At 42.1% G+C, this 23,482-nt stretch overlaps 2 protein-coding genes across 2 annotated transcripts in view; one reads left to right on the top strand and one right to left on the bottom strand.

Annotated features, from left to right (window-relative positions):
• Positions 1-11,066, bottom strand: part of LOC112151829 (vacuolar protein sorting-associated protein 13B) — a gene marked incomplete at its 5' end in the record, with an annotated part of 71,869 nt that extends 60,803 nt beyond the window's left edge. Inside the window, 5 exons of the mRNA XM_024280904.1 lie at positions 2,451-2,612; positions 7,542-7,673; positions 7,870-8,090; positions 8,450-8,631; positions 10,867-11,066. Coding sequence (XP_024136672.1) covers positions 2,451-2,612; positions 7,542-7,673; positions 7,870-8,090; positions 8,450-8,631; positions 10,867-11,066 — 897 coding nt within the window. The remainder of the gene's footprint in view (positions 1-2,450; positions 2,613-7,541; positions 7,674-7,869; positions 8,091-8,449; positions 8,632-10,866) is intronic.
• Positions 11,067-15,590: 4,524 nt separating this feature from the next.
• LOC112151828 (WD repeat-containing protein 26) lies at positions 15,591-23,482 on the top strand (the record flags this gene model as incomplete). Its single annotated transcript, XM_024280902.2, has 9 exons — positions 15,591-16,354; positions 18,267-18,405; positions 18,481-18,621; positions 19,572-19,691; positions 20,089-20,234; positions 21,870-21,948; positions 22,020-22,149; positions 22,346-22,558; positions 23,466-23,482. Coding segments are annotated over exons 1-9 (1,134 nt in total), but the record flags the coding sequence as incomplete, so codon positions are not given.

Here is a 23,482-nt window from a genome sequence, read left to right as displayed (position 1 = left end):
ATTTATTAGATTATTTTGATTCAGTTTGTCCCCTTTTCACCTTTCATAGTTCTTTCAATGTCCAGTATTCACATTATTCTTTCAATAACTGGGTTTAACCCCACCTTCCTTTTGTTTTATCCGCCCTATCCTCTCGTATCCTAATGCATGTTTTATACATCATGAGAGAAATGCTATGAGAATGCATTAAAAAGTCCAAACACTCGATTTTCATTGGAGTTGGTCTTTAAGGACAACAGTTCCATGATCTGAGGAAATGGATCTCCACTCAAAACTGATTTGAAAAAGCTCCAAAAACACACACGCAGGTTCGATGTGACCATTACGGTAACCCAGCACTCGTTCTTATCACAGTCATTATTTTGTTAACCTCACAGTGAATTCAATGTGTGAACTGCAATTTGAAGAGGCGGACACTTTGGCAGACATTTTATCATGAAACTTTAAAGTGAACTGAAGGATTTTGGCAAAGTTAATTTTTTTTTCTAGCTTTGCAAATCATGTCCATCGAAGGAGCACATATTTCAAACAGCGCAAACACATGATGGAATAACAAATGACAGAGCCACGCTGGAATCACATTCTTCATCTGTGATGGCATCTGGCTCCATCAGGCAATCTTTCATCCAAATATCCTTGAAAATACATCGTTCGTTTGGGCTGCAGCTAAAATGAGATGTGGTATTCGCTGTGTCGATACGCCAGATTGCCACTCACCAAGTGTGTGAGTGAGAGTGAGGTAAGAGCACAGATTAGCCATAGTCGATGATTAATACAACTTGACTTACTGACTTACTGCGAGCAATTATGGCCATGTCTTTTCTCAAGCTTGACTTTCTCACACTCCTTGTGAACACATGGGGGTCCTGGAACATGTGCGCAGCAAACACACACACACACACATGCCACAGATCACCAGCCCACCCTCCACTCAACCTCAAAACCACAAAGGGTTAAATATAATCAATCTTCTTTAACAATGCTGTCAGGGCACTGTCTGAGAACGCTGACAGAAACGCACTGTTAGCCGCCGCGCACTGATGAAGGCGTGCACATGCACAGCTTTGTGAACCGCTTGTGCATGTTCCACCTAATGCAAATTATTTTCCTCTTATAAGCCACATAGCATGTGCAGGAGATGTGTATCCGGGAACATGCGCATGAGACACTGCACGTCTTTGCTCCCAGATTTATATAGATGCTGTAAAGATTTTTCTACAATCCAGGAGCGTATAGGAAAACATAAAAAATAATAATAATAAATATAAAGTAAATTCTGAATCCGTTTAGACTTTTATTTCTCTGGACACAGCAGGAACCCATGAAATGTTCCTGCTTGGATGGAGTTCAGGCCTGTAACTGATTCCAAGAAAACTATAAGGGACAAACACGTTTTAGGGCTGGTAATGAGGTAAGGAGAATACAAAAAGCTATTAAAATCAGGTCAGAAGGGAACTGTTATGGGTTGTTATTCAAAATTAGCAGCCATGAAATCAAGAGTCATTGGGGAACAGCATATTGTTCCTTTTACGAGCTAAAATATCATAAAAATTCCAGGAATTTATGAGAAATCAGACGAGTTAAAGCCAAACCATTGAGACGTTTGATCCATCAGATGGAATTTCATCAGCAACTATTTGTTTTTTCTAATCCTAAAAAAGCATACACTCAGCTATTACAATTAAAAGGTGTTTTTATTTTAGTAATTCTGGTTCTTTGAACAGTCAAGACAATATCTTCTATAAATGTATAGATGATGAATCACAAGGATAGGAAAAAAAAAAAAAGTTTATTAAATTAAAAATCAGTTGAAGAAAACTAAATAGCTAAAAGGGAATGTCTTTTGTGTATTTACTGTGTATATACATATATACACACAGACATATGCATTAAAGAGTATTAAACAGCCCCTCAGCACATGATCAATCCTGGATCAAATCATAAAAAGGAGAAAAAACAAAACACGCTAACTTTCCTCACTTGATAATCTCAAGAACAGTTGGTTTGTTTAATTATATTTATTTGTAGAAAATATATATACATATGTAAAGTGCTAAAAGCTGTACTGTTATAGTTTGGTTAAATAGTGCAGCAGGACAGCAATAATGGATGTAAATCAAAATTGAGATAAACTAAAATGAATTGAGGAATGAAATATTTAAAACTGGGTACATATTGTTTGCAATAAAATACAAGTGAAAATGAATGTAAAAGTCACAATTAGATCCATTTATTTGTCCATGTAATCCTGAGATTTCCTGATTCTCGGTTTCATGTTAACACGGCCTCTACTGTTTATGCCATGTCTGTATGTTTTTGTTGATATGACCTCTACATACAGTTACATAGTTAAGTCTATATACAAAAGCAAATGTTTGATTATTCTAGCTCTGGGAAAAAGCTTTAGCTTGAATTCCAGCCTGTGCTGGCTGTGTGTGAGCGTGTCCTACCTGAGAGGACTTGTGGGACCTCCAGCTGTACTGGTGGCTGTGCAGGCTGGGCAGCAGCACGTTCTCGTCAGTGTCCACCTGACCGAAGCGCAGCGTTTCATGCGTGTCGTTACAGATCACATAGTGGCTGTAAAGCGGCTCCTCTGCGTCTGCGTTCCCATTCTACATCAAAACAAACATAAGCAGAAAAACCTTGTTAAAAGAGAAATATCCCCAAAAGCTTTATATTTTTTTTAAACGGTAATCCAGCCCTTTCCCAGAGGTTATAGCGACTCAGGATGGACATGATGTGTCTGCCAGGATAGCAAGTTGGTGTGATTGGATAACTAGAAAAAGAAAGTCATACAAGTTTTAAAGGATGATGCGTACTCACAACACCTCGCATGCAAGGGAAGATATTAGATGCCAGATTTCTAGCTTTATGCTTTACATCCTTTTAGTATTTATTTATTCATTCATTTATTTATTTTTTCTTTCATGGTGTGGCGATATGTCCATGTGTGTTTGTGTTTGTGCGTGTGTGTGGAAGGGTGGGGCTTGTGGGTATTATCTTTTGTTTTTAAAATGTTATATTTTTTTATGTGAAGCACTTTGAGTGAAATTCATTTTTTTTTAAAGTGCTATACAAATAAAGTTTGATTTGATTTGATTAAGAAAACACGGGTTAAACAAGGAGAACTCAGAGTCAGTCAAGTGTGCACAAGAGTCACTCAGAGAGTAAAAGGTTTTCTTGACCCCTTTTTAAATTCCCAGATCTGATCACCTCTGCAAACCTCTGACCCACACATGCAGTTCAGACAGATTCTCAGGAAATACTCGATAATACCAACAAAAGGAAGCCCCAGCCTGCTGTGTTCTTTACATGGTGGGGGGGGCAGTGATGGTTGAAAGAGGCTGGCAGTAAAAACTCTGTGTCTGACTGCCAAGCACGTTCAGGGTTGTGGGGCTGTGGATGCGATTGAAAACGGATGGGAAAGTTTACACCACCAGAAGAAAACATGATGATAAATGTGTGTGTGTGTGAACAAGGTAGAAGGAGTGAAATAAAGATGGGACAGCTGCAGCATGTGGGCTAAAATCCACTTCCACTTTTATAGTGGAATACTATCTGTACTCTCTTTCCAATGTGATGCTGCAATTTATAAACTTCCTGCTGTCGTGCTGAGATGCCACAGCCACTCTTTGATGCTATCCTCTTTCCACTCTGCTTCACAAGGCAACGTGATCCACACGTCAGGAGAGCTTCCTGCTGTAATCACAGTCTGTCTGTGTATCGAAGGGTTTTAGGGGGCAAATATTAGCACAAAGGTATTCAAATAGTTATCTCGTAAAGAACACAGAATGACAGCTTCTTTTACAGACAGTGTCTTAGAATATGGTTTCAATGTCCTTAATCCAGCCAGATCCAGTTACTAATGTTTTCACAGACTAACCCACACCAGCATGGCACACGAGTAAATAGCAAAGTACTGTAAAAAGTCTGGAAAAGGGATAAGTAATGGTATTCATGCAAGAGAAATGCATATGAAACGGGACACTGGAGGTTATAAGGCAACCATAATGAAACTCAACTCAGATCTACAAGCACCGATGGATTCTTGCGGACATGACCCAGAGCAACACATCTGCTTTGACCTGCAACGTGATCGCAGCGTCACGTCTCTCTGTTTGCAAAAAGTCGAGAAATATTAAAAACATGGGCCAAAGGAGGAGACGGCATCACAGGGAAAATTCCAGTTTTCCTGGCTGCACATGTAACAGTTTGTGACTGTTCTGTGAGAAAGCCGTTTATAAATACTACTGGGCTTTTGTGTGGCTCTCCACCAAAGCCACTTCCCCCTGGGTGAGGGGCAGAAGGGAGTAGATGCTGAGAATGTTGCTGTTGAAGAAGCGGCAAATCCAGAAAAAGAAGACCGTTGCCTTGATGAGCTAGAGTAGAATAAATGAACTGAAATTCATTCATTTAATTGCAAACACTTGCTAAACTTATGAGCATTTTTTGTTAAAAACGAATCCATCCACAGTCACTTCAGTCCTTCTGGTTGTGATCTGTTACAACTGTACATGAGCTGTAATGTTTCACTGTGTCCTGAGAAATCAGCAAACAGCAGCCAACAAACAGCACGCAATTACACCATCTACTGAAACTTTCTCTCTGGTTTTGCTATTAGTGATGAACTTTATCATGCTTCTGAGGGTCAATGATAACCTTGTCCAGACCATTGACTGTATACAACTGGACTGCACGACCCCCTCCCCCCTTGCATTCCAAACAGGAAGTAGCTGCTGGCTCCAGGAGCCAAAATCCCATAACTTATAACCATTCTGGCTTGGATACTTTTTAAACATGTTCTCGATAATTCTAGTTTTTTATTTATGGTATTTTTTTCTGTGGTTCAAGTTTTTCAAGATATCAACTCAATATCAATGATCAATAAGATGCCTCAATAAAAGAAGGTGCTGCCCTCTGGCCTTGATATCTAACGTTTGATTGACAGATTCTCCCACTTTTAAAGGGTGTTTGGTTACTTTTTGACGTTTTTGAGAGTTCCCAACTCATCGCTAGCCGCTTTATCACTAGCTTGCTACAGTGGAGCTCGGCAGCATGCTACAGTGGAGCTCACTACCATGCTACAGTGAAGCTTGCTAGCTTGATACAACAGAGTTCGTTAGCTCGATGCAACGGAGCTTGCTAGCTCACTACAGCAGAACTCGCTAGCTTGATAAAGCAGAGCTTGCTACAGCAAAGCTTGTTAGTTCGCTATAGAGGAGCTTGCTAGCATGCTACAGCGGGGCTCACTACAGCGGAGCAGTTAGCTCGCTATAGAGGATCTTTCTAGAATGCTACACCGGAGCTTGCTAGTTCGATACAATGGAACTCGCTAGCTTGATACAGCGGAGCTCACTAGCTCGCTACACCAGAGCTCACTAGCATGCTAGAGTGGAGTTTGCTAGCATGCTACAGTGGAGTTTGCTAGCATGCTACAACGAAGCTCGCGACAGCAGAGGTCGCTACCTCGCTATAAAAGAGCTTGTTAGCATGCTACAGCTGAGCTTCACAGCTCGATACAACGAAGCTTGCTAGCTTGATCCAGCGGAGCTTGCTACAGCGGAGCTTGCTAGCATGCTACAGATGAGCTCATTAGCTCGCTTTATAGGAGCTCACTAGCTCAATACAGCGGAGCTCGCTAGCCTGATACAGCGCAGCTCGCTAGCTTGCTATAGAGGAGCTTGCTAGCATGCTACAGCAGAGCTCCATAGCTTGATAAAAATGGAGCTCGCTAGCACACTACACTGTCCACAGGGCGGCTGGCTAGCATAGTGAGCCAATCCACTGAAGTCAATGTGGACAAACACAGGAGGGCCACCACAGAAACTGCAGACAAACCCAATCGAGGCCACATTTTCTGCCCACTTTTAAACCATATGGGGCCCACTTGGCCTTGCTGGTTGCGTTGTCAAAAAAATTGGGTTTGAACCAGAAAGGAAGACAAAGTATGTTCAGATGACAAATATGAAAAGCATTAATGAAAGTCTTCCCTATCTGAATAAATACTTCTTAGTTGTTCTCTTAGCACTTGAAAAGGAGGCCAAAGAGGCAGGTGGGAGGTTCAGGACGACTCAGTGAAACAGGTTCATTGACATGTATCCCACATTTCTGATTTTCCAGGAAGTCTGTTTCCCCAATAAAATACATAATGAGGGAATTTTATTATTAACAGAGTAATGTCAACCAAACAGACATGTAAAAACATGCCACAGTGTTAGATTTGTGTGATGATTCTTCTCTGTTGATGGAGCCTGTACACATTAACAAGAAAAATGCTTGGCTAGTTTTCAGACACACAACTAATATACCATCAGATCAACTCCTAAAGACAATAATAAATAAACAAAAAATGAGCCATATTTTTTTTACTTCAAGACCTTCTTTTCTTCCTTTGAGAAATATTTTCCTGAGCATTACTCACATCTGAGAACCAAGCCTTTGATTTGGGAGAAACCTTGTCTGAGACCAAGTAATGGCATATGTAATCATGTTTTGAATAATGGGTAAAGCCTACCATGGATACTGACACGCTGCAAACACCCCCATAAAGCTGCATTATGACATTTTATTATAACAACTCTGAGGTCTTATTTATGACAAAAATAACCAGCACAAATAGGGAACATTGAGTAGCTCCTGCTCAACGATGCAACAATGACGCCAATCATCACCTATGACCACAGTCCAGTAAAACTCAGCAATGCTACTGAGCAAAAACAAAGGCTTCAAACCGCACGCCAGAAAAAAAATCCTTATAGAAGGTCATTTTTACAGCTTCTTTAATTTGACTCTGCACAACTGTTCCCTAACAAACAGCAGCTATTATTTCTCTCAGCTGGCACAGCAGTACTGCATGCATGAGAGTACCCTATATCTGAGCGCCAGCATGTGAGTCAGCACAGCTGAGCGGAGCAACGACACATCAAGCCAGAAGATCAGTCACTGTGCGTGCAGAACAGACAAGAGGCCGAGAAGCAGCGGCCAGATGAAGTCTTGGCAGGTGTCACCGCTCCAGTTTTAGCCTGTTTTCACGGGCATCACTTCATACACTAATACCATGGAAACATGAGGCAACGATGAGAGCTGAGAGGTTAAAGATCACAAGGACTGCATGACCAGTATTCTGTAAGTGGAATTAGCAACAAACCAAAGAAGCAGTTCCTTTGTAAAAATGTATTACCACTGGATCAGAACCAAAGCCGTTCTTATGAAATCCCTTCAGCCTGTTGAGCTGATACTTCCATGTGGGAGCGAAGACGTTCTCTCTGAGGATATTCTCTGAACATGCTTTTATTTTCAAAGAATCTCCTCCACTGATTTACAACCCCCCCGCTGCCTCATAAAGCAGCTTTGCACAAGTGTCAAACATTAGACATCAGGGAAAATCCCTCATCTCCTACAAATGCTTCCACGCATCCCATTGTCTAAATGTCCAAGTAAATAAACCATCACTCTTTCCTGTGGTCGCCTCAAATAAACTCCATCCATGGTTATCAATCATTTTGCTTCCACTTTAGAGGTTATCTTAACCTCGTCGTTACCTGTTGCCAGCTGAGCAGAGCGGTGTCCAAAGTGTGGATGGCATACTGGCCAATATTTATGAACACTGGATCCACAAAGACGTTCACATCAAAAGAAGTGCTTTGAGGGCAGCTGGTGACCGAGGCCTTCCCCTGAAAGAGACGCAATAAAAACGACAGTCACCACCACTTCTGAGATCCAGTTCTGTTTATCCATCTGTCACTTATTTAAATTCATTTACTTAAAATGACTATTTCTGTGTTTCACCACATTAAAGCAGATACTGCTATACTTTAAACGTGTAGAAACCAAGCACCACCAAACCTAAACTTGGAACTCGTGTCGTACCTGAAGCATGCAAGGCTGGAGAAGCTGGAGGTGTGTCAGGTTTCGGTACTCCAGCAGTTTGCAGTTTAGCTGTGAGGAAAAGCTGAGCTCTTGGCAGTGACGAGGTCCGTCGTCCCACTGGTGCAAGAATAACTGGGGCCCCCGAGCGCCCATTACAAGGAACTCCTGTTCCTGAGGTAACTTCCTGTCCGGCAGGAAAGGATGAAGCTTCCGACATGGAACTGAGGAAATGAGACAGAAATGTACTTTATGAGAACATTTTTTACGCAAAAATGATAAAAAAAAAATGTGATGACAAAGTAATACATTTTAAACATGTTTGCACAACATTGTAGTAAAAAGGTCTTTACTCAAAGTTAACTGTTCTGTAGTAGATGGAACCAACATGACATCAATAAACCCAAAGGGCAAAAGGTTTCACACTACGTCAGGGGTCCCCAAACTTCTTCTTGTGAGGGCCACATAAGCCAAAAAGTGTCCTTTTCCAAAGTTTTGAGGCAGACCTTGAAAGACTATTATTGACAGTTTTCAGTGGTCACTTATTGTTAGGTGGCTCCTGACAAGGTAAAAAAGTCCCTACCTGTACCCAGCTGTTCAAGGTGGTGGCAGAGGCGAACCTCCAGCTGTGCCAGCTGCAGGGACACTCCTAACGCGGGGACGAACCAAGTTGCAAAGCAAGAGTCCACACGTGCGCATGCAGCCAGCGCCATTGGAGACACCAGCTGATCGCAGGCGGCCTGGGATCCACACTCACTGTCGGAGCTGGAGGAGAAATGAAATTCAGGAAAGAGCCGGACACTGCAGGAGACTCAAAGGTGCGAAACCAAAAAAGTGGAAAAAGAATTAAATTAAACAGGAGAGAACTGAAACAATACAACAGCAGCATCTTAAAGGAATCTAAAACAGGTACCATAATTATTCATAAAAAGCTGGAAGGAGAACAGACATTAGAGTGGAGAGGCCTTGCTGCCTTCCAGGACGGTTAGGTATTTTATTATGCCTGCAGTTTCCAGAAGAGCCCCTCTGTGGACAATAATTGCATGTCATGGTTGATGATGTTGAATGGGTGGTAATTGAAATGAATGACCATTTGCTCTGTAATTTGCTACTACCATGATCCACCATTAAAAACTCCAGCAGGAAACCTTCAAGACATGAAAAAATGCCTTCAGCAGCAGAGCTCTCCTTAAAAAGATAAGCATCACATGTTGACAATTTTCATTACTTCCAGTTGGCAGCACGGCCAAGATATTTTTCTGGTGGAAACCTAAGTATGGCAGATGAAACGAGCAAGTAAGGAAAAAGGAATCAATTTTGATCAAATAAGACAAATAATTTAAACACAAAGAAAATGTAGTGTTTGGAGTATGATTGTAATGAAACACAGATGTATATTTTGCTTTACACAGTACCTGGTCCTGAAGACATTTTTCTCTTAAATGTTTTCTTATTGCTCCCTTTTTTCATTTTCTGGAGCTGCCTAAGCAGCCCAGAATGTGGGCTTGGCACTTTCCTTGAACAAAGACTTCCCTCAATCCCAGAAGGAAGCAAAAAAAAAAGAATGAGAAAAATACTGGGAGAAAAAATGGTTGAAACGAAAACAGAAGGCTTGGTAAGGCTCGAGGGAGATGAAGAGAGGAAGCAGTGGTAGCAAGACGAACAATAAGAGCCTGCTCTGTAAAATGCTGCGCTCTTTGATATAGCCCACATGTATCAAAGTCAAGGCCCGGGGGCCGTATCCGGCCCTCTGGGTAATTCTATCCGGCCCTCCCGATCATTTTATTTTATTGTTATTAATGACCCGATGTTATCTTGCGATCATTTCTAACTTGGAAAATTTCAACAAAATATATTTTATTGAAAGTAAAATATTTAAAGTTATTTAAGGTTTAAGTTGATTTATTCTGGAATAATATTCCTGTCTTTTTATTATTCATAATTATGCTAAAAAGTTACAGTTTTAACGTTTGAAAAATTGTCATTTTATTAGCTTTTTAGACTACTTTGGCATTTACTAAGATTTTATTTAGGCAATTTTGGAGTTTAGCTAATATTTCAGCTACATGCTAGCTTTTTCGGCTAATTTAACCTTTTTTTGGTGGGGGGTAGGATGTTTTGGAGTTGAGCTAATATTTACATAGCTGTTTTGGTTACTTTAGGCTTTTTTCAGTTTTTTAGGCTTTTTTGAAGTTTAGCTATTTTTTCAGCAACATGCTAGCTGTTTGGCTGACCTAAGTCGTTTTTGTTTGGTTTTTTAGGCTAATTTGGTATTTGGGAAATATTTTAGCTGGCTATCAGTTTCTGCATTTTTTCAGCTATTAGTTTCAGTGATTTCAGCTATTAGCTTCAGCATTTTTAACTATCAATCTGACCATCTTCAGTGGCTAAATTCAGCCTAAGGATTCACACTAGCAGTATTGCAAGTAACACTATATATTGAATTGATAATTATGTAAAAAAGTTACAATTTTAAAGCTTTAAAATGTTAGCTTTAGAGTATTCTATAAATGTTTATCCTGTTCAGCCCGTGACCTAAAGAGTGTTTTGGATTTCGGCCCCTCGTGTGATTGAGTTCGACACCCCTGCTATAGCCCATCCCGGCTGAGGTTAACCCTGCCCTCTTCAGGTTAAGAAAGACCTAAGAACAAGAGAACCACCCTGAAAGGAGTTCTGACTCTGGCTTCCCTGAGCTTCCCCTCGATTAGATACACTCAAGGTAAGCAGGAAGGAATCCGGATAGGCCTTGACAGGCACTTGGTGTGCTGGGAAATCTCATTAGACCAATCTGAACGCCTTCCAAGCCCGCTCCCTGCTCCTGCACTCCAGATGTAGGGTGAGGGACACATTCTAAGTCTTTGTGCTCGGTGGCCTGGGTGCACTCTCTTTCTCTGGTTTTACTCACACAGGGAGGCAACAAGGTATGCAGATCCTCACCCGCGCAGTACCCCTGCACATGCATAGACAAGGCCTGTGAACTTTCTCAGAGTTTCCCATCACCTCTGTTCGTCTCCCCCTTCTCCGTTATGATTGAGCACAATCCTCCAGAGGTCTGAGGCTACCAGCTTCTTCTGCTGTTGGCTGAGGCCGAGGCTGGGCAGCTGCAGCTGGCAGGCACTGCTCTCTGACAGGCTGAACTCCCGGTAGAGAACAAACGCCTGCTGGAGCTCATCCCAGTACTCCAGACTGCATGGTATCTGAAAGAAAAGACACAGTAATCACTTACACAAGTTAACCCAAATAAGTATCATATTCAGCTCTCTGTTCTGGGCATGCTCATTGTTCATTTTAAAACCGGCATGGGAATTTGCTTTTAAACAGGAGAAAACGCTATTAAGAAAGATGAGGAATAACAGAAACTAGTTAAACTTCACTTGGTATGTGGAACAAACCAATCAAACACCAAAGAGTCAAGCAGGTGACATGGCTTCACTCTGGTGCTGATAAACAGTCGCTGGTTCTGGAAAAAGCTCGTCCAGATCCAACAAACTGTCTTCACTCTGCATCAGAGTGAAACAGTCCAAATCAAACCAGCACTTAGTGTAGAACCAGAACAAGTGATCCCAGGACTACCACGTCCGCCGGCCTCCTTCCCGTTTCTCTGTGCAGTCAGCGAGTAAAAACCCCCAAATACAAATGACAAAGATCCGAGAGGCTTCACAGGGAATGTCTTTGACAAAGGCTTCATGAGGAGCCAAAGACACCACACAGCTTATGCTCTTTCCCTACGGCCCTCTGGGCTCCGCAATAAACTTAAACAAATTTTCTATTGAAAGTCAGAAACTTTTTCCGCTTAAATAAATCTAAGCGGTCACCAGCAACATGCCAGACATTCCCTTTAAATAAAGCTTTGCTGTACGACTGATATTCATTCCTCCTAATGAATCCCACAGATACTCCGCTTTATAACCATGAGCTTTGGTTTAGTGTATGACGGCATTTCATTGCAATGAGACCCGCCCCCCTACCCCCCACCACCAGCATTCACTTCATAAGGGCAATGATGGATGTTTTACGTTTGTATCTGTTAGTTGATTAAGAACCAAACTTTAAGTTCCAATCCAAACAAACAGAACGTTGTAACTCCCATTAGTGTAACCCTGATTACTCATTGGCTGGAAGATTTTAGTGAGGCTTTGTTATTGAACAAGAGGTACCACAGCTCTGTGAATCCCCCCCCCGTGACACATTAAATATTGAACATCTGCATTGGTCTGCTAATCATTAAAAGATGACACTCCGTCTATTAGACTTATTAAACGAGGGGATTTCCTGTCTTGGAGGACAGCAATAGGGTTCAGATATAATGTTTTTGATAATTCATGGATTAGAGACGAAATTAACAATCACTTTAAACAAAAGCAGCCCGCAGAACTGCTCAACAATCACTGGAATTGAGGCTAAATGATTAACCGGATATGTGCGTGTTCTCCTTTAGAGACCGCTGCGGCTCTGAGACGATCAGAAATGCTGGTCCTGAGTGAACCGCACCAAGTTGCCTGGAGCACCTGCACAGGGCAGCTACTGATGGATCAGTAGTGGCAGAGCAGGCACCTGGAGAATGCTCGGTTAAGTCATGAATATTACAGTGTGTGTGTGCTGAAGGAGCAGGAACATTATTTACTGCTACGGCCCGGCCAGTTAAAAAGCCCATGAGAGGGTCAGCAGCTCTGCGTGCGCGCAGGTGACAGCTGTCTTCAGGAAACACGTCCGCACACGCTCACATTTGTGAGGCTGTGCAGTTGCATGGATGAGGTAACTGTAGCTTACATCATGTATAAAATGTCAGACAGGTTTTCCTGGAACCAGATTCTCATAATTGTACCTGACAGACTTGTGCACCCGTGATCCCCACACTGAGCCACCGGAGCGGAAACTCACCGAATCCCTTCTGAGAACTTCCCAGCATTGCAAAGCTCAAACACCAAGCAGGCTTTTTCCCCTTCACCTGTGATATACTATCCATGCGGAAATGGATATATGAAGCACATATAGGGTAAAGAGAAATATATTCGTTCAGATGAATATGCGTCACGGCCTTTTGGAGCTCTAGCAAAAAGGTCAAGAACAAATCAATAACATGTGTGTAAAAAGGGGAGAACGGGAAACAGGATTTTTGTGTATTGTATTCGATGCCTGGCTCTTGTTTTTGGGAGTTGATACATATACACAGGTGCATGCTGGTACGAATGGGCGGTGTCAGTTTGCCATGACTGATTGCGTGTGTATCATAACTGAAAACAATATGTAGGATGGAATGGCTGACATTCCCCTCCGCTGGACGGCTCCAAACTGTTCCCCTCAAGAACTCAAAATAAAGCTGACAGCTAGACCTTGGGCAGAATAACAGTAAAGAGGCTTTCCAAAATATTTTGTGTTTGAATTTGGGGGGGGGGGCATGTTTCGAGGTCCTTGAAGACAGTATTGGGGATTTCCAAGTAATTAAATATTTCAAACCGTTTACAAATAGTTTCACGTTCAGAAGTGTTGGCAGCATGCGTAGCTTTCATCTCAGCCTCCATCACCAGCGTCCAGATTTGTTTAGAGGGGGAACCAAAACCAAACACAACTACTATTCAGCTTTATTTGACTGAATCCACTTCAACAATCACGGTTTGCCTAAAAGCTTAACAACAAAATGGAATTTAAAGCAAACACACCATGATAGGAATTCTTTGAGATTCCATGTTCAACTTGAAAAATCATCTTTTAAGTGTATTATAATGTTCATTCCTCTCTCTATAAACAACCTAAAGTGGTATTTTGTTCCGTTCCCTCATTTCTGAGTAATCCTCTAAAAACCTGCGCTGTCAGTAGCCCCTCCCATACCCACGAAAACGAGCGAGCCTCATGTGCTGATGTCACAGCGTGAGAACAGGAGGGGCCTCTGGTCACATGCAAGATGGCGCCAGAAACAATCACTAGCCAGAAGCAGAGATTTTGTAACTTTAGCTGGTTGCGTAAGTGGCAATATCCTAAACTTTAGGAAATCTTTTCAAAAATGATAATTTAAAAACTTTTCAGAACCATCAGCTTTTAAACTTTTAAATGTGAATAAACTTTAGCTCGCTTCGTTTTCAATAAGTCTGAAATTTCACAAATTGGATTTTTGATCATTAATTATCTTAATGGAAACACCACAACTTAAAAAAAAAAACTTGCATGTATCGAAAAATGTTTTGGAGGAGGAGGTTTTTGGGGCGTATTGAAATTTTGGCAGAACTGCAATGGAAACACTTTTTTCAAATTAAATGCGCTTCTTGGTATGACGTGGCCGCCCTGAGCGCAGAACAGTGGGCGCCATGAGAGGTCCAACAGAGTCACAGCTCATTATAAGTTGTGTATCAGACAGAATCGTACAGCTCCTCCGTAAAATCACCAACCAAGATTTCATCTTCGTTTCATCCATAGACGCACATTTGCAGCTTGCAGCCTGAATTAGACGCAGAAGTCTCCTTTGAGGACGAGTGTGAGTGTTGTGACAGAAACTCAAATGGACCTTGTCGTGTTTTCAAACAGAAGAAAGGGTCCAGCTGTTTACTTGTTAGAATGGTTATTTTTTAATACCGCTGACCAGGTTTCTCGTGTGCATCTGAGACGGTCAAAGGACTAGCTGTATCGTGAAGTACAGTATCTGTAAGCATAATGTAAATTACATGCACTTGTGACGTAAAAGTGATACTATGACATGGTTTCCTTACGCCACACTATAGTCGTTTGTAAGATGTGTGCACTGGCTTCTTGCTGACCGTGCACAAATGCTGCACGTTCGGGGGTGCAGGTGATGTGTAAGAGCCTGTAAGACAGGGGTGTCAAACTCAGTCACACAAGGGGGCAAAATCCAAAACACCCTTCAGGTCACGGGACGAACAGGATAAAGATTTATTGAACACTCTGAAACTACATAATTATGAACTAGATACACACCATTACCTACGATAATGCTAGTGTGAATGCTGTAAGCTGAATTTGTCCACTGAAGATGGCAGTGCTGATAGCTGAAAACACTGAAGCTAATAGCCAGCTAAAATATTAGCTAAATGGCAAATTAGCCTAAAAAAAAACCTTAGGTTAGTCAGAACAGCTAGCAGATAGCATGTAAATTAAACTCAACCCAGAAAAAACATGTTATTCATTATTGTTTTTTATATGATTCTTCCAAAATGATCCCAGATTATCAGTTGATTGATAAAGTATTGAACAGGGAGCCTGTACAGCAGCTTCATCAGTGGGTAGTAGATTGTAGCCGTCTGAGCTCATCTCCATCTGCTGTCCCTCTGACTTACATTTACCCACACAACAATACACAGCACGTTTCCAACCGTAGCCGTCACGCCAGAACAGCCTGTAAACGTTCCAGAGTTCCAATCCTCCAGACATTATTTCAGATTTTACTCTTAGACTCAAAAAAATGAAAGAAATTATGTTTTTATTCAAATCCAATCAGTCCAGTTCAGATACATATAAAGCTGATGCCTCAGTCACAACCTCACCAGTGGAAATGGGCTTGCTATGGGTGTGCAGGTGGCCCACTCAAACTATCAAGGTCGTGGAGCGCTCTGAGAGCCTGCAGAGCAAAATGTCCAATCACATGTTTTTAAAGAGATGCTGCAGGCGACGGGTCATGGAGAAGACAACACACAAGGTAAAATGTAGGTTGAGTGAATGAGACACAACATGTCCTACAGGTTTTTGTCCCCCCCCAAATCCTGCGGAATAACAAGCATGAACGTTCATTAGTGCTGTTCATATTGTAAGTGGGGGTTTCTCGAATGACTGTTAGAAACCAGACAATCAGAGCAGAGTTTGTGTGGGTGGATACTTGTGTATCACCTGCACACTCTGTGTGGGGGATTTGTGTGCAGTCAGTGAGGGACCAGTACTCACAGCTCAATAATGACTAGAGAGGTGTAAGGACCTGTAGGACAGCATCACCTGAGCGTCATACCTGTGTGGAACTTACATTGTCCTTACAAAGACTTCATGCTGCGTTCCATTTTCATAATGCTTCTTAAGGAGACTGTACAAGCCTTAAAGGGGCCATACCAGGATTTACTTTAGTCTCTGAGTAAAATATATCCATGTATCCCCACGGGCCATACCATGAAAAATCTCATTTGTGACACGCCTGGGCTTCCCTTAAGCTGCAATTGCTCTTTTCCTTCCACGACTTGGACAACCCAAAAACTTGAGGTTGTCACATGTGACTAAAACCTTCTAATAAACCAGACTCACTGTGGGGTTGAGGGTTCATCTTCTGTGGGGAACATCTTTCCTGCTAGTCAGCAGGTCGTCTTCCTAAACTGTGTGTATGTGCAGCTTACCTGCCACCGTCGGTGATGTTGCCTCCACGCCGCCTGCACACTCTGCTGAAGCAGGCCGTGGAGCTGCAGAGAGAGCGCTGCCTGTACCACAACACCAAGCTGGACGGAGGACTGGATGGAGGGCTGGACTCGGTGTCGCTGCTGCTGGACCACAGCTGCAGTCGGTGAGGAGTGCTTTTGGGTTTCCTCATTCAGAGGCTCTAGTTTACTCTGGCTCTTGAGCCTTTCCACCAGGCAGGTTCCAGTTCTGAACCAGAACAAGAAATTCTTATTTAGCTTTTTCATCACCAAAGCTCTACTCTGAGGTTCTAACTTGATTTTATATAAGTACCGACAATTTTTCTGGGCCAATAAATGTTCGGAGGGCACAAAGGAAGCAGAGCGGGACGTAGGGCTACTCTGTCTGCTCTCTGGGTGTCGAGGCCTCGCGAACCTCTCGGCGGGGGCTCATGGAAGAGTCCTGCGGAGGAGGCGCTGCAGGGAAGCAGAGGAAGCGATGAAAATAGAGATACTTTAGTGTTGAGTATTTAAACTTTAGACTTTGTTATATTTATTATCGGGCATATCTGTTTAAGAAAGTAGGAAAATGTCAACTTTCACCAGATATTATTTACAATCTAAGTTTAAAACAGCTGATAAGAAAACTCTGATGACCCAGCGTTCTAGCAGCATTTGAACGCATCACTTAGACTCTTGGAGACATGAAAAGAGTCTCACATCAGATTTGTGCGTAAATGTTTTTTTGTGTGTGCGTAATTTTAAATATTACGTATAAATTAGGGCTGCCACGATAAGTCAACTAGTCGACCAATAAAATAGTCGATAACTAATTTGATAGTCGATTAGTCGTTACTTTATATTATATGGAGTCAGTGTTATAAAGTTGAACAAAGTTGTGAGCGTTAAACTAAAAAATGCACTTTTTTAGATTTGAGTCAATGAGAGCAAAACTTTCATCTTTTGTGAAAAATAGTTCCTTTGTTTCAGATGCTGACCTCATTTGATTTACCGTATTTTCCGGAGTTCAAGTCTCACTTTTAGGAGAAAAGTGTGACGTTTCAGAACAAATGTGCCAAGCCCAGTGTAGCTAAAAAATAAATAAATACAATAACACCAATTTTTTGATCTGTATAAGAAAAATATAAAAGTTTAAGAGGAAAACAATCAGATTCTCTTCCACGTTTGTTTTGGACGACACTTGTTCTGCCACTGTCAATAGGAAATACTTCAGTTGCAGCGCCCTCTAGAGGTTGTTAGAGGAAACAAACGCTTAAAGACGACTAGTGTTTACTGGGAAAATAACAAATATATGACCCTATTGATGTCTTAAAAAAAAAAAAAAAAAGTTACATTATGATGTCTGTTTTACATCCAGTTTGTGTATGACCTGATTAGTCGACTAATCTGTTAAAATAATCGATGATTAGTTGACTATTAAAAGAATCGTGTGTGGCAGCACTAGTTTAGTTTCAAGCTGTTGTAATTTAATTTGTGCATGTCAAATTGTGTTTTGTATTTTCTATAATTTTGTTATTTTTTGTACTCATACACATAATGTATTGTATGTGTTACAATTCAAGAATTACACACACACAATTCAGGGTGAGTTTATTTTCTCTCCATACTAGAAAGGAAACAAAATTGCTGGTTCAAACCTTCCGCTCTCTTTGGGGTCCAGATGACTCCAACCACATATTGATGTGTGATTCCTTTCATGACAAATGTGGACAAAGGTGGACAGGATTTTATGTCTGCCATGGACATTAGTGAAACTCAAAAATCAATGATTAAAAAAAGTTCAGCTCACTGTCTTGTTGGGTCCAGATGACCCCACTTTTAATGTAAACAAGCTAAGGAGAGCGGAAGGGTTAAAGGAGGTTAGAAATGCTTATTTCAGTCTTTTTTTTTGTAATTTGATCCTCCATCCAGATCAATACTCCCCTCTTCACGCAGGGATTTATGTTCAGGCCAGTTGTTGACTGACACCCTGTCTAACGTGTGAATCTCTTCTCTGCTTTGAACTGCTGTTGAATCTCCTGTTGGAACCAGTGTAACCTCATGCCAATGTGTGTGCAGGAAACAGTTTCCCTGCTACACTCAGCAGATTCTGACAGAACACTGCAATGAAGTCTGGTTCTGCAAGTTCTCAAATAATGGCACAAAGCTGGCCACCGGCTCCAAAGACACTACAGTCATTGTGTGGCAGGTCAACATGGTGAGTGCTCCCTGACTGGCTTCATATGTTTGAGGGAATGATGTCTGTGTGGCTCATGGGTCTGCGCTCTCACAGGAAACACAGCAGCTGAAGCAGATCAGGACTCTGGAGGGTCATGCCTACGGTGTGTCCTACCTGACATGGAGTCCTGATGACACCTATCTCATTGCCTGTGGGCCTGATGACTGCTCAGAGCTGTGGCTGTGGAATGTGCAGGTGAGGCTGACTCAGCAGTTCATGCATCTGTGCAGGGGTTGACCTGTACAGGTGCTGCAGGTTTTTAGGTTGTCTGACCGTGGAGGGTCATAGAGAGGAGCGAATGCATCTTAAGGGGAGAGCAGGTGAGTCTTGTATTTCCCTTGAGAATTGTGTAACAGACCAACCTGTAACCAGCAGGAGCAATGTGGGGTTCAGTGTCTTGCCCACGGACACTTTGACGCATAGACAGGGAAGACAGGAACCGAACCTGTAGTCCTCTCTACCTCTGCATTACATCCACCCCTATTTTTCCTCTAAGGTTATTCCCTTCAGGTTCCTGTAAGGTTTAATTCTGGTTCCCCTGAAGTTCCTCCATAGTTCTGTAAGCCCTCGTTTCCACTGAGCGGTTCGGCTGGACATTACCCAGATTGCTGGACATTTTTATGTATCAGCGGTGAAGATTTACGCTAGCGAGACACAGAGCTATCATAATCAGACCGGGGGCAGGGCTCAGCTCCAAAAGCCACGCCCCCTCAGAGGAGATTTTGGAAACAAAGTCTTCAGATCAACATGAATAATTGATTTTTAAGACATTTAGGTTGTGGGATTTGGGTTGAAATGTTCCTAATCATCATTAAAACACTACTGGGAATGTTTTTTAAAATAAAAAAATATTGATAGGGGGACTTTAAATGAACTGTAAGACACACACGTGCTCCCTGTAAGATACAGCCCCTCCACAGACCAGGACAACCTAAAACCTGCAGCTCTCGTACAGAACAGAGCCTATGACAAAGGTTGTAAAAGAGACATGGAAGCTGTCTTTAAGAGTGCATCATGGAAACAATACAAGACACTGACCCTTGAAAACAAGATGATAAATAAATGAGGCAAAGGAGCTGCTGATGTTTTTATCTAACTGGATGCCTGGAAAAGTTTACTGCAGCCTTTGTGTTCCTCTTTGGTAGACGGGGGAGTTAAGAACAAAGATGAGCCAGTCTCATGAGGACAGCCTGACCTGCGTAGCCTGGAACCCTGACGGCAAACGCTTCGTCACTGGTGGACAGAGAGGCCAGTTCTACCAGTGTGTAAGTGCTCAGAGCAGCATGGCCCCAGCTCACGTCTGCATGGGGGGTTTGACCCTGAGCTGTTGGCTCATGTTCAGAGAGGTTGTTCACAGGTCAGCCCAACAGGGAGAGGGAATCTTACATCCTTTTTTTGTTACTGTGTGTCAGTTTTTCTTCAGGGCAAATCAGCACATCCAAAATCCACTTTGTTAATGCAAAAAAAAAAGCTTTAGCGATTACTTTAGCGATTCTTCTCATAACGTGGTAAAAAATGTCGGCCTCATTCAGTTGTTTTTAAGCTTAGTACTGACTTAAAGAGAGGGTGTTGTGGTAAAAACCTAGAGAACAGGAGACAGAAACAGAGCCTGAAGTCAAGACCGTGATGCTGGATCTTTATGTCTCTGTCTGTTACTGACAGGATCTTGATGGGAACCTGCTGGACTCCTGGGAGGGCGTTCGAGTGCAGTGTTTGGGTTGTCTGAGCGATGGCCGGACCGTTCTCGCATCCGACACTCACCAGCGCATCCGAGGGTACAACTTTGAGGACCTGACAGACAGAAATATGTGAGTTCTCTTCACCCGGAGTCAGGGTGCACCAGGTCATAAACTTTTATATTAAAGTTATCCAGTGGATCCAACCGAAACGATTACAACACATGTGGGGAGATCTATCTCACCGTCTGTGTGTTATTCTGCGGCTCACTCTCAATTACTGGATGTGGTTATTAAGATGGATGGAGTGCAAGGCAAAACATCTACTGATCCTTACAAGAACATCTTTGGGCATCTGTCATTTTCTCCTTTAGTTTCTAAAGATTTTCAATGGTCATATAAAGGTTTGTGGATCAATGGTGGCAGAGATGGATGGAGCTAAATCAAGGAATAAATATTTGAAACCCAAATAAAAAAAACTAACTATTACATAGCTATTACACAGTCCTGCACATTATCAAAACGTAACTATGTGTTAAAAAAAAGTTAAAGATTGCCTATAGTGGGATTTGAACCTGTGTGAGTCCTTGAAAAATATAATGTTATGTAATACCACTGCATCACCGGCAATCTGTGTTTGACGTAGTGTTCTGTAGGCTTCATAAGGGCAACCCACCACATGGTCATTTAATGCAAGCATAAGGACGTTTTCTATGCCTGGATTAAACTCAATAAGATGGCCTTTTGAACGGGCTAGAACAGCATTTTAGATGCCATAAAACTGCTTATTACCCCGTCTTGGGACAACTTCAAACTATGATAGTTCAGACTAAACAGACATTTCTGATGGTAATTATCACAGTTCTCAGAGTCAGTGAACGCACCGGGACTAAAGATACCACCCTCATCGATTGTGATTGGTCCTTCGTGTTAGCCCCGCCCCAACGCGCCACAACAGGGTCAAAATGTTAAAAGTGAAATTTTCAGATTCCAAAATAACAAAAAAAAGAAGAGTTGAAAGTGAAAAAGATCTTTGAAACTGAAAAAAAAGTTTTGAAATGAAAATTTTGATTTTTGACATCTAAAAAACAGAACATTAAGCAGAAAATAATTAAGTTTATTTTAAAATAGCAAAAAGTTTTGGACAATTTACCTTTTTTTTGGCCAAACACCAATATTTTTTTCAAAAAGTTTTATTTGGGTTTCAAATATTTATGTCCCGATAGTGGCTTCGTATAGGTGAACTGTTCTGGAGGATTTTCTGATGGAGCAAAGTCAGGCAGGAGCAGAACTTGTGTTCTTTTAAACAGGATATTCATGCATCATACAAAAACAGATTTTATTTATGTTCTAAGGCACAGGTGTCCATCTCCAGGCCTCGAGGGCCGGTGTCCTACATGTTTTCCAACCAATCTGCCACTCAAGCTCCTTACTGGCTAAACACACCTGATCCAGGTGATCAGCAGTAGATAGGGCAGAATTTCTGGAAAACCAGCAGGACGTCGGCCCTCGAGGACTGGAGTTCAACACCCTTGTTCTAAGGCTTTAGAGAACTTTTTGGGAGTCCAGTGAAAGCAGCTGAAAAGTTCTGACAGCAAACCTGTTCTGACCCCACTCCACAAACTCTGCACCTTTAGCACTTCTCATCATAAGAGCATGATAGATCTGCACCATAGTTCCAAACAGTCCTCCATCAAACAGACCAGTGTTGGTTGTTTCTCTGCTGATTTGATCAAACAAACATAACAGATGCACGTTTTCTTCCAGAGTGCAGGAAGACCATCCCATCATGTCCTTCACTGTTTCCAAGAATGGGAGCTTAGCTCTCCTCAACGTTGCAACTCAGGTGAGCACCTTGTTTGGAATCTGCCTTTAAACCAGACCCAGAGCCGGCCCAGCTCATGGTTCTGTCTGCAGGGAGTCCATCTGTGGGACCTGCAGGACAGGGTGCTGGTGAGGAAGTACCAGGGGGTGACTCAGGGCTTCTACACCATCCATTCCTGCTTTGGAGGGCACAATGAAGACTTCATAGCGAGTGGGAGTGAAGGCAAGGCAGCAGTTTCTTCAGTTTCTACTGTGTTCATTCATCAGTTTAAACACAGGAAGAGGAGCAGCTCAGCACGAGTGTCAGAACTGTGGTTCCAGCCTGTGCACGTGTGTGTGTGTGTGTGTGCATGTTTGTGCATGTGCAGAGCCACTGTGAGCTGCTAGGTTTTCTGTTAAGTCTTTGTGTTTCTTGACAGACCATAAAGTTTACATCTGGCATCGCCGCAGTGAGCTTCCCATCGCAGAGCTGACCGGCCACACTCGCACCGTCAACTGTGTGAGCTGGAACCCCACCCTGCCCGAGCTGCTGGCCAGCGCTTCTGATGACGGCACCGTCAGAATCTGGGGCCCCGTCCCCTTCCTGGATGTGGAGGAGGCTGAGGGCTTCGGCAATGCCAGCCTGAACAGCAGTGAGTGCAGTTGGAGTGAGTGTGTTTGTAGAGGTGAGCAGGACGTTGCAGGTCGTTTCCCAGACTGCAGTATTGTGTTTGGTTCTGGTCCGACTCAGCCTGCTGGTACCGTGGTAAAGAGACTGATTCAAAGTGATGTTGGTCATGGACAAGACAAGAGCAAAAAACAAAACAAAAAAAAGCAAAAACAAAAAACAGGGCTATTCTGGAGTTTAGCTAATATTTCAGCTACATGCTAACTGTTTTGACTAACCTCATTTTTTATTTCGTTTTTAGGCTAATTTGGCATTTAGCTAATATTTTAGCTAGCTATCAGCTTCAGTGTTTTCAAATATCAGCTTCAGTGTTTTTAGTTATCAATTTCAACATCTTCAGTGACCAAGTTCAGCTTACAGCATTCACACTAGCATTATCACAGGTAATGTTATATATCTAGTTCATAATTATGTTAAAAAGTTATAAAGTTTTAAAAATGTAGTTTAGAGTGTTCAATAAATGTTTGTCCCGTGACCTCAGGTGTGTTTTGGATTTTGGCCCCTTGTGTGATTGAGTTTGACACTCCTGCTATATGTCCTAAATCATGAGAAAAATGCCACAAGAGGATGTTAAAAACACCAAAAATATCAAATTTATTGGAGTGGATCTTTAATGTTTTCTGTTGAAATAGATGAAGTATGACTCCTCCTTTATCAAATCAATAATGAAGTTCTAGATGTGTTGATCATCTATGGAAATAGATTTAAATTCCCTTTTTTCTTAGAATTCCTGCTTCCGGTTCAGATGAATGGTGTGAGAACTTCTGCTCACACGGGGGTTCCATGAAGACATCATTGAGGATTCATCCTAACAGTTATGGCTGGCTCTGATGCTGAATGTCCTGAACATGTTTTTTTTCCTGTCTCCTCAGACTGCTGCAGGATGGAC

Source organism: Oryzias melastigma, linkage group LG16 (genome assembly GCF_002922805.2).
Source record: "Oryzias melastigma strain HK-1 linkage group LG16, ASM292280v2, whole genome shotgun sequence".
NCBI lineage: Eukaryota > Metazoa > Chordata > Actinopteri > Beloniformes > Adrianichthyidae > Oryzias > Oryzias melastigma.
The sequence above is the reverse complement of the archived record's forward strand: the minus strand, read 5'-3'. Positions and strand labels throughout refer to the sequence as shown.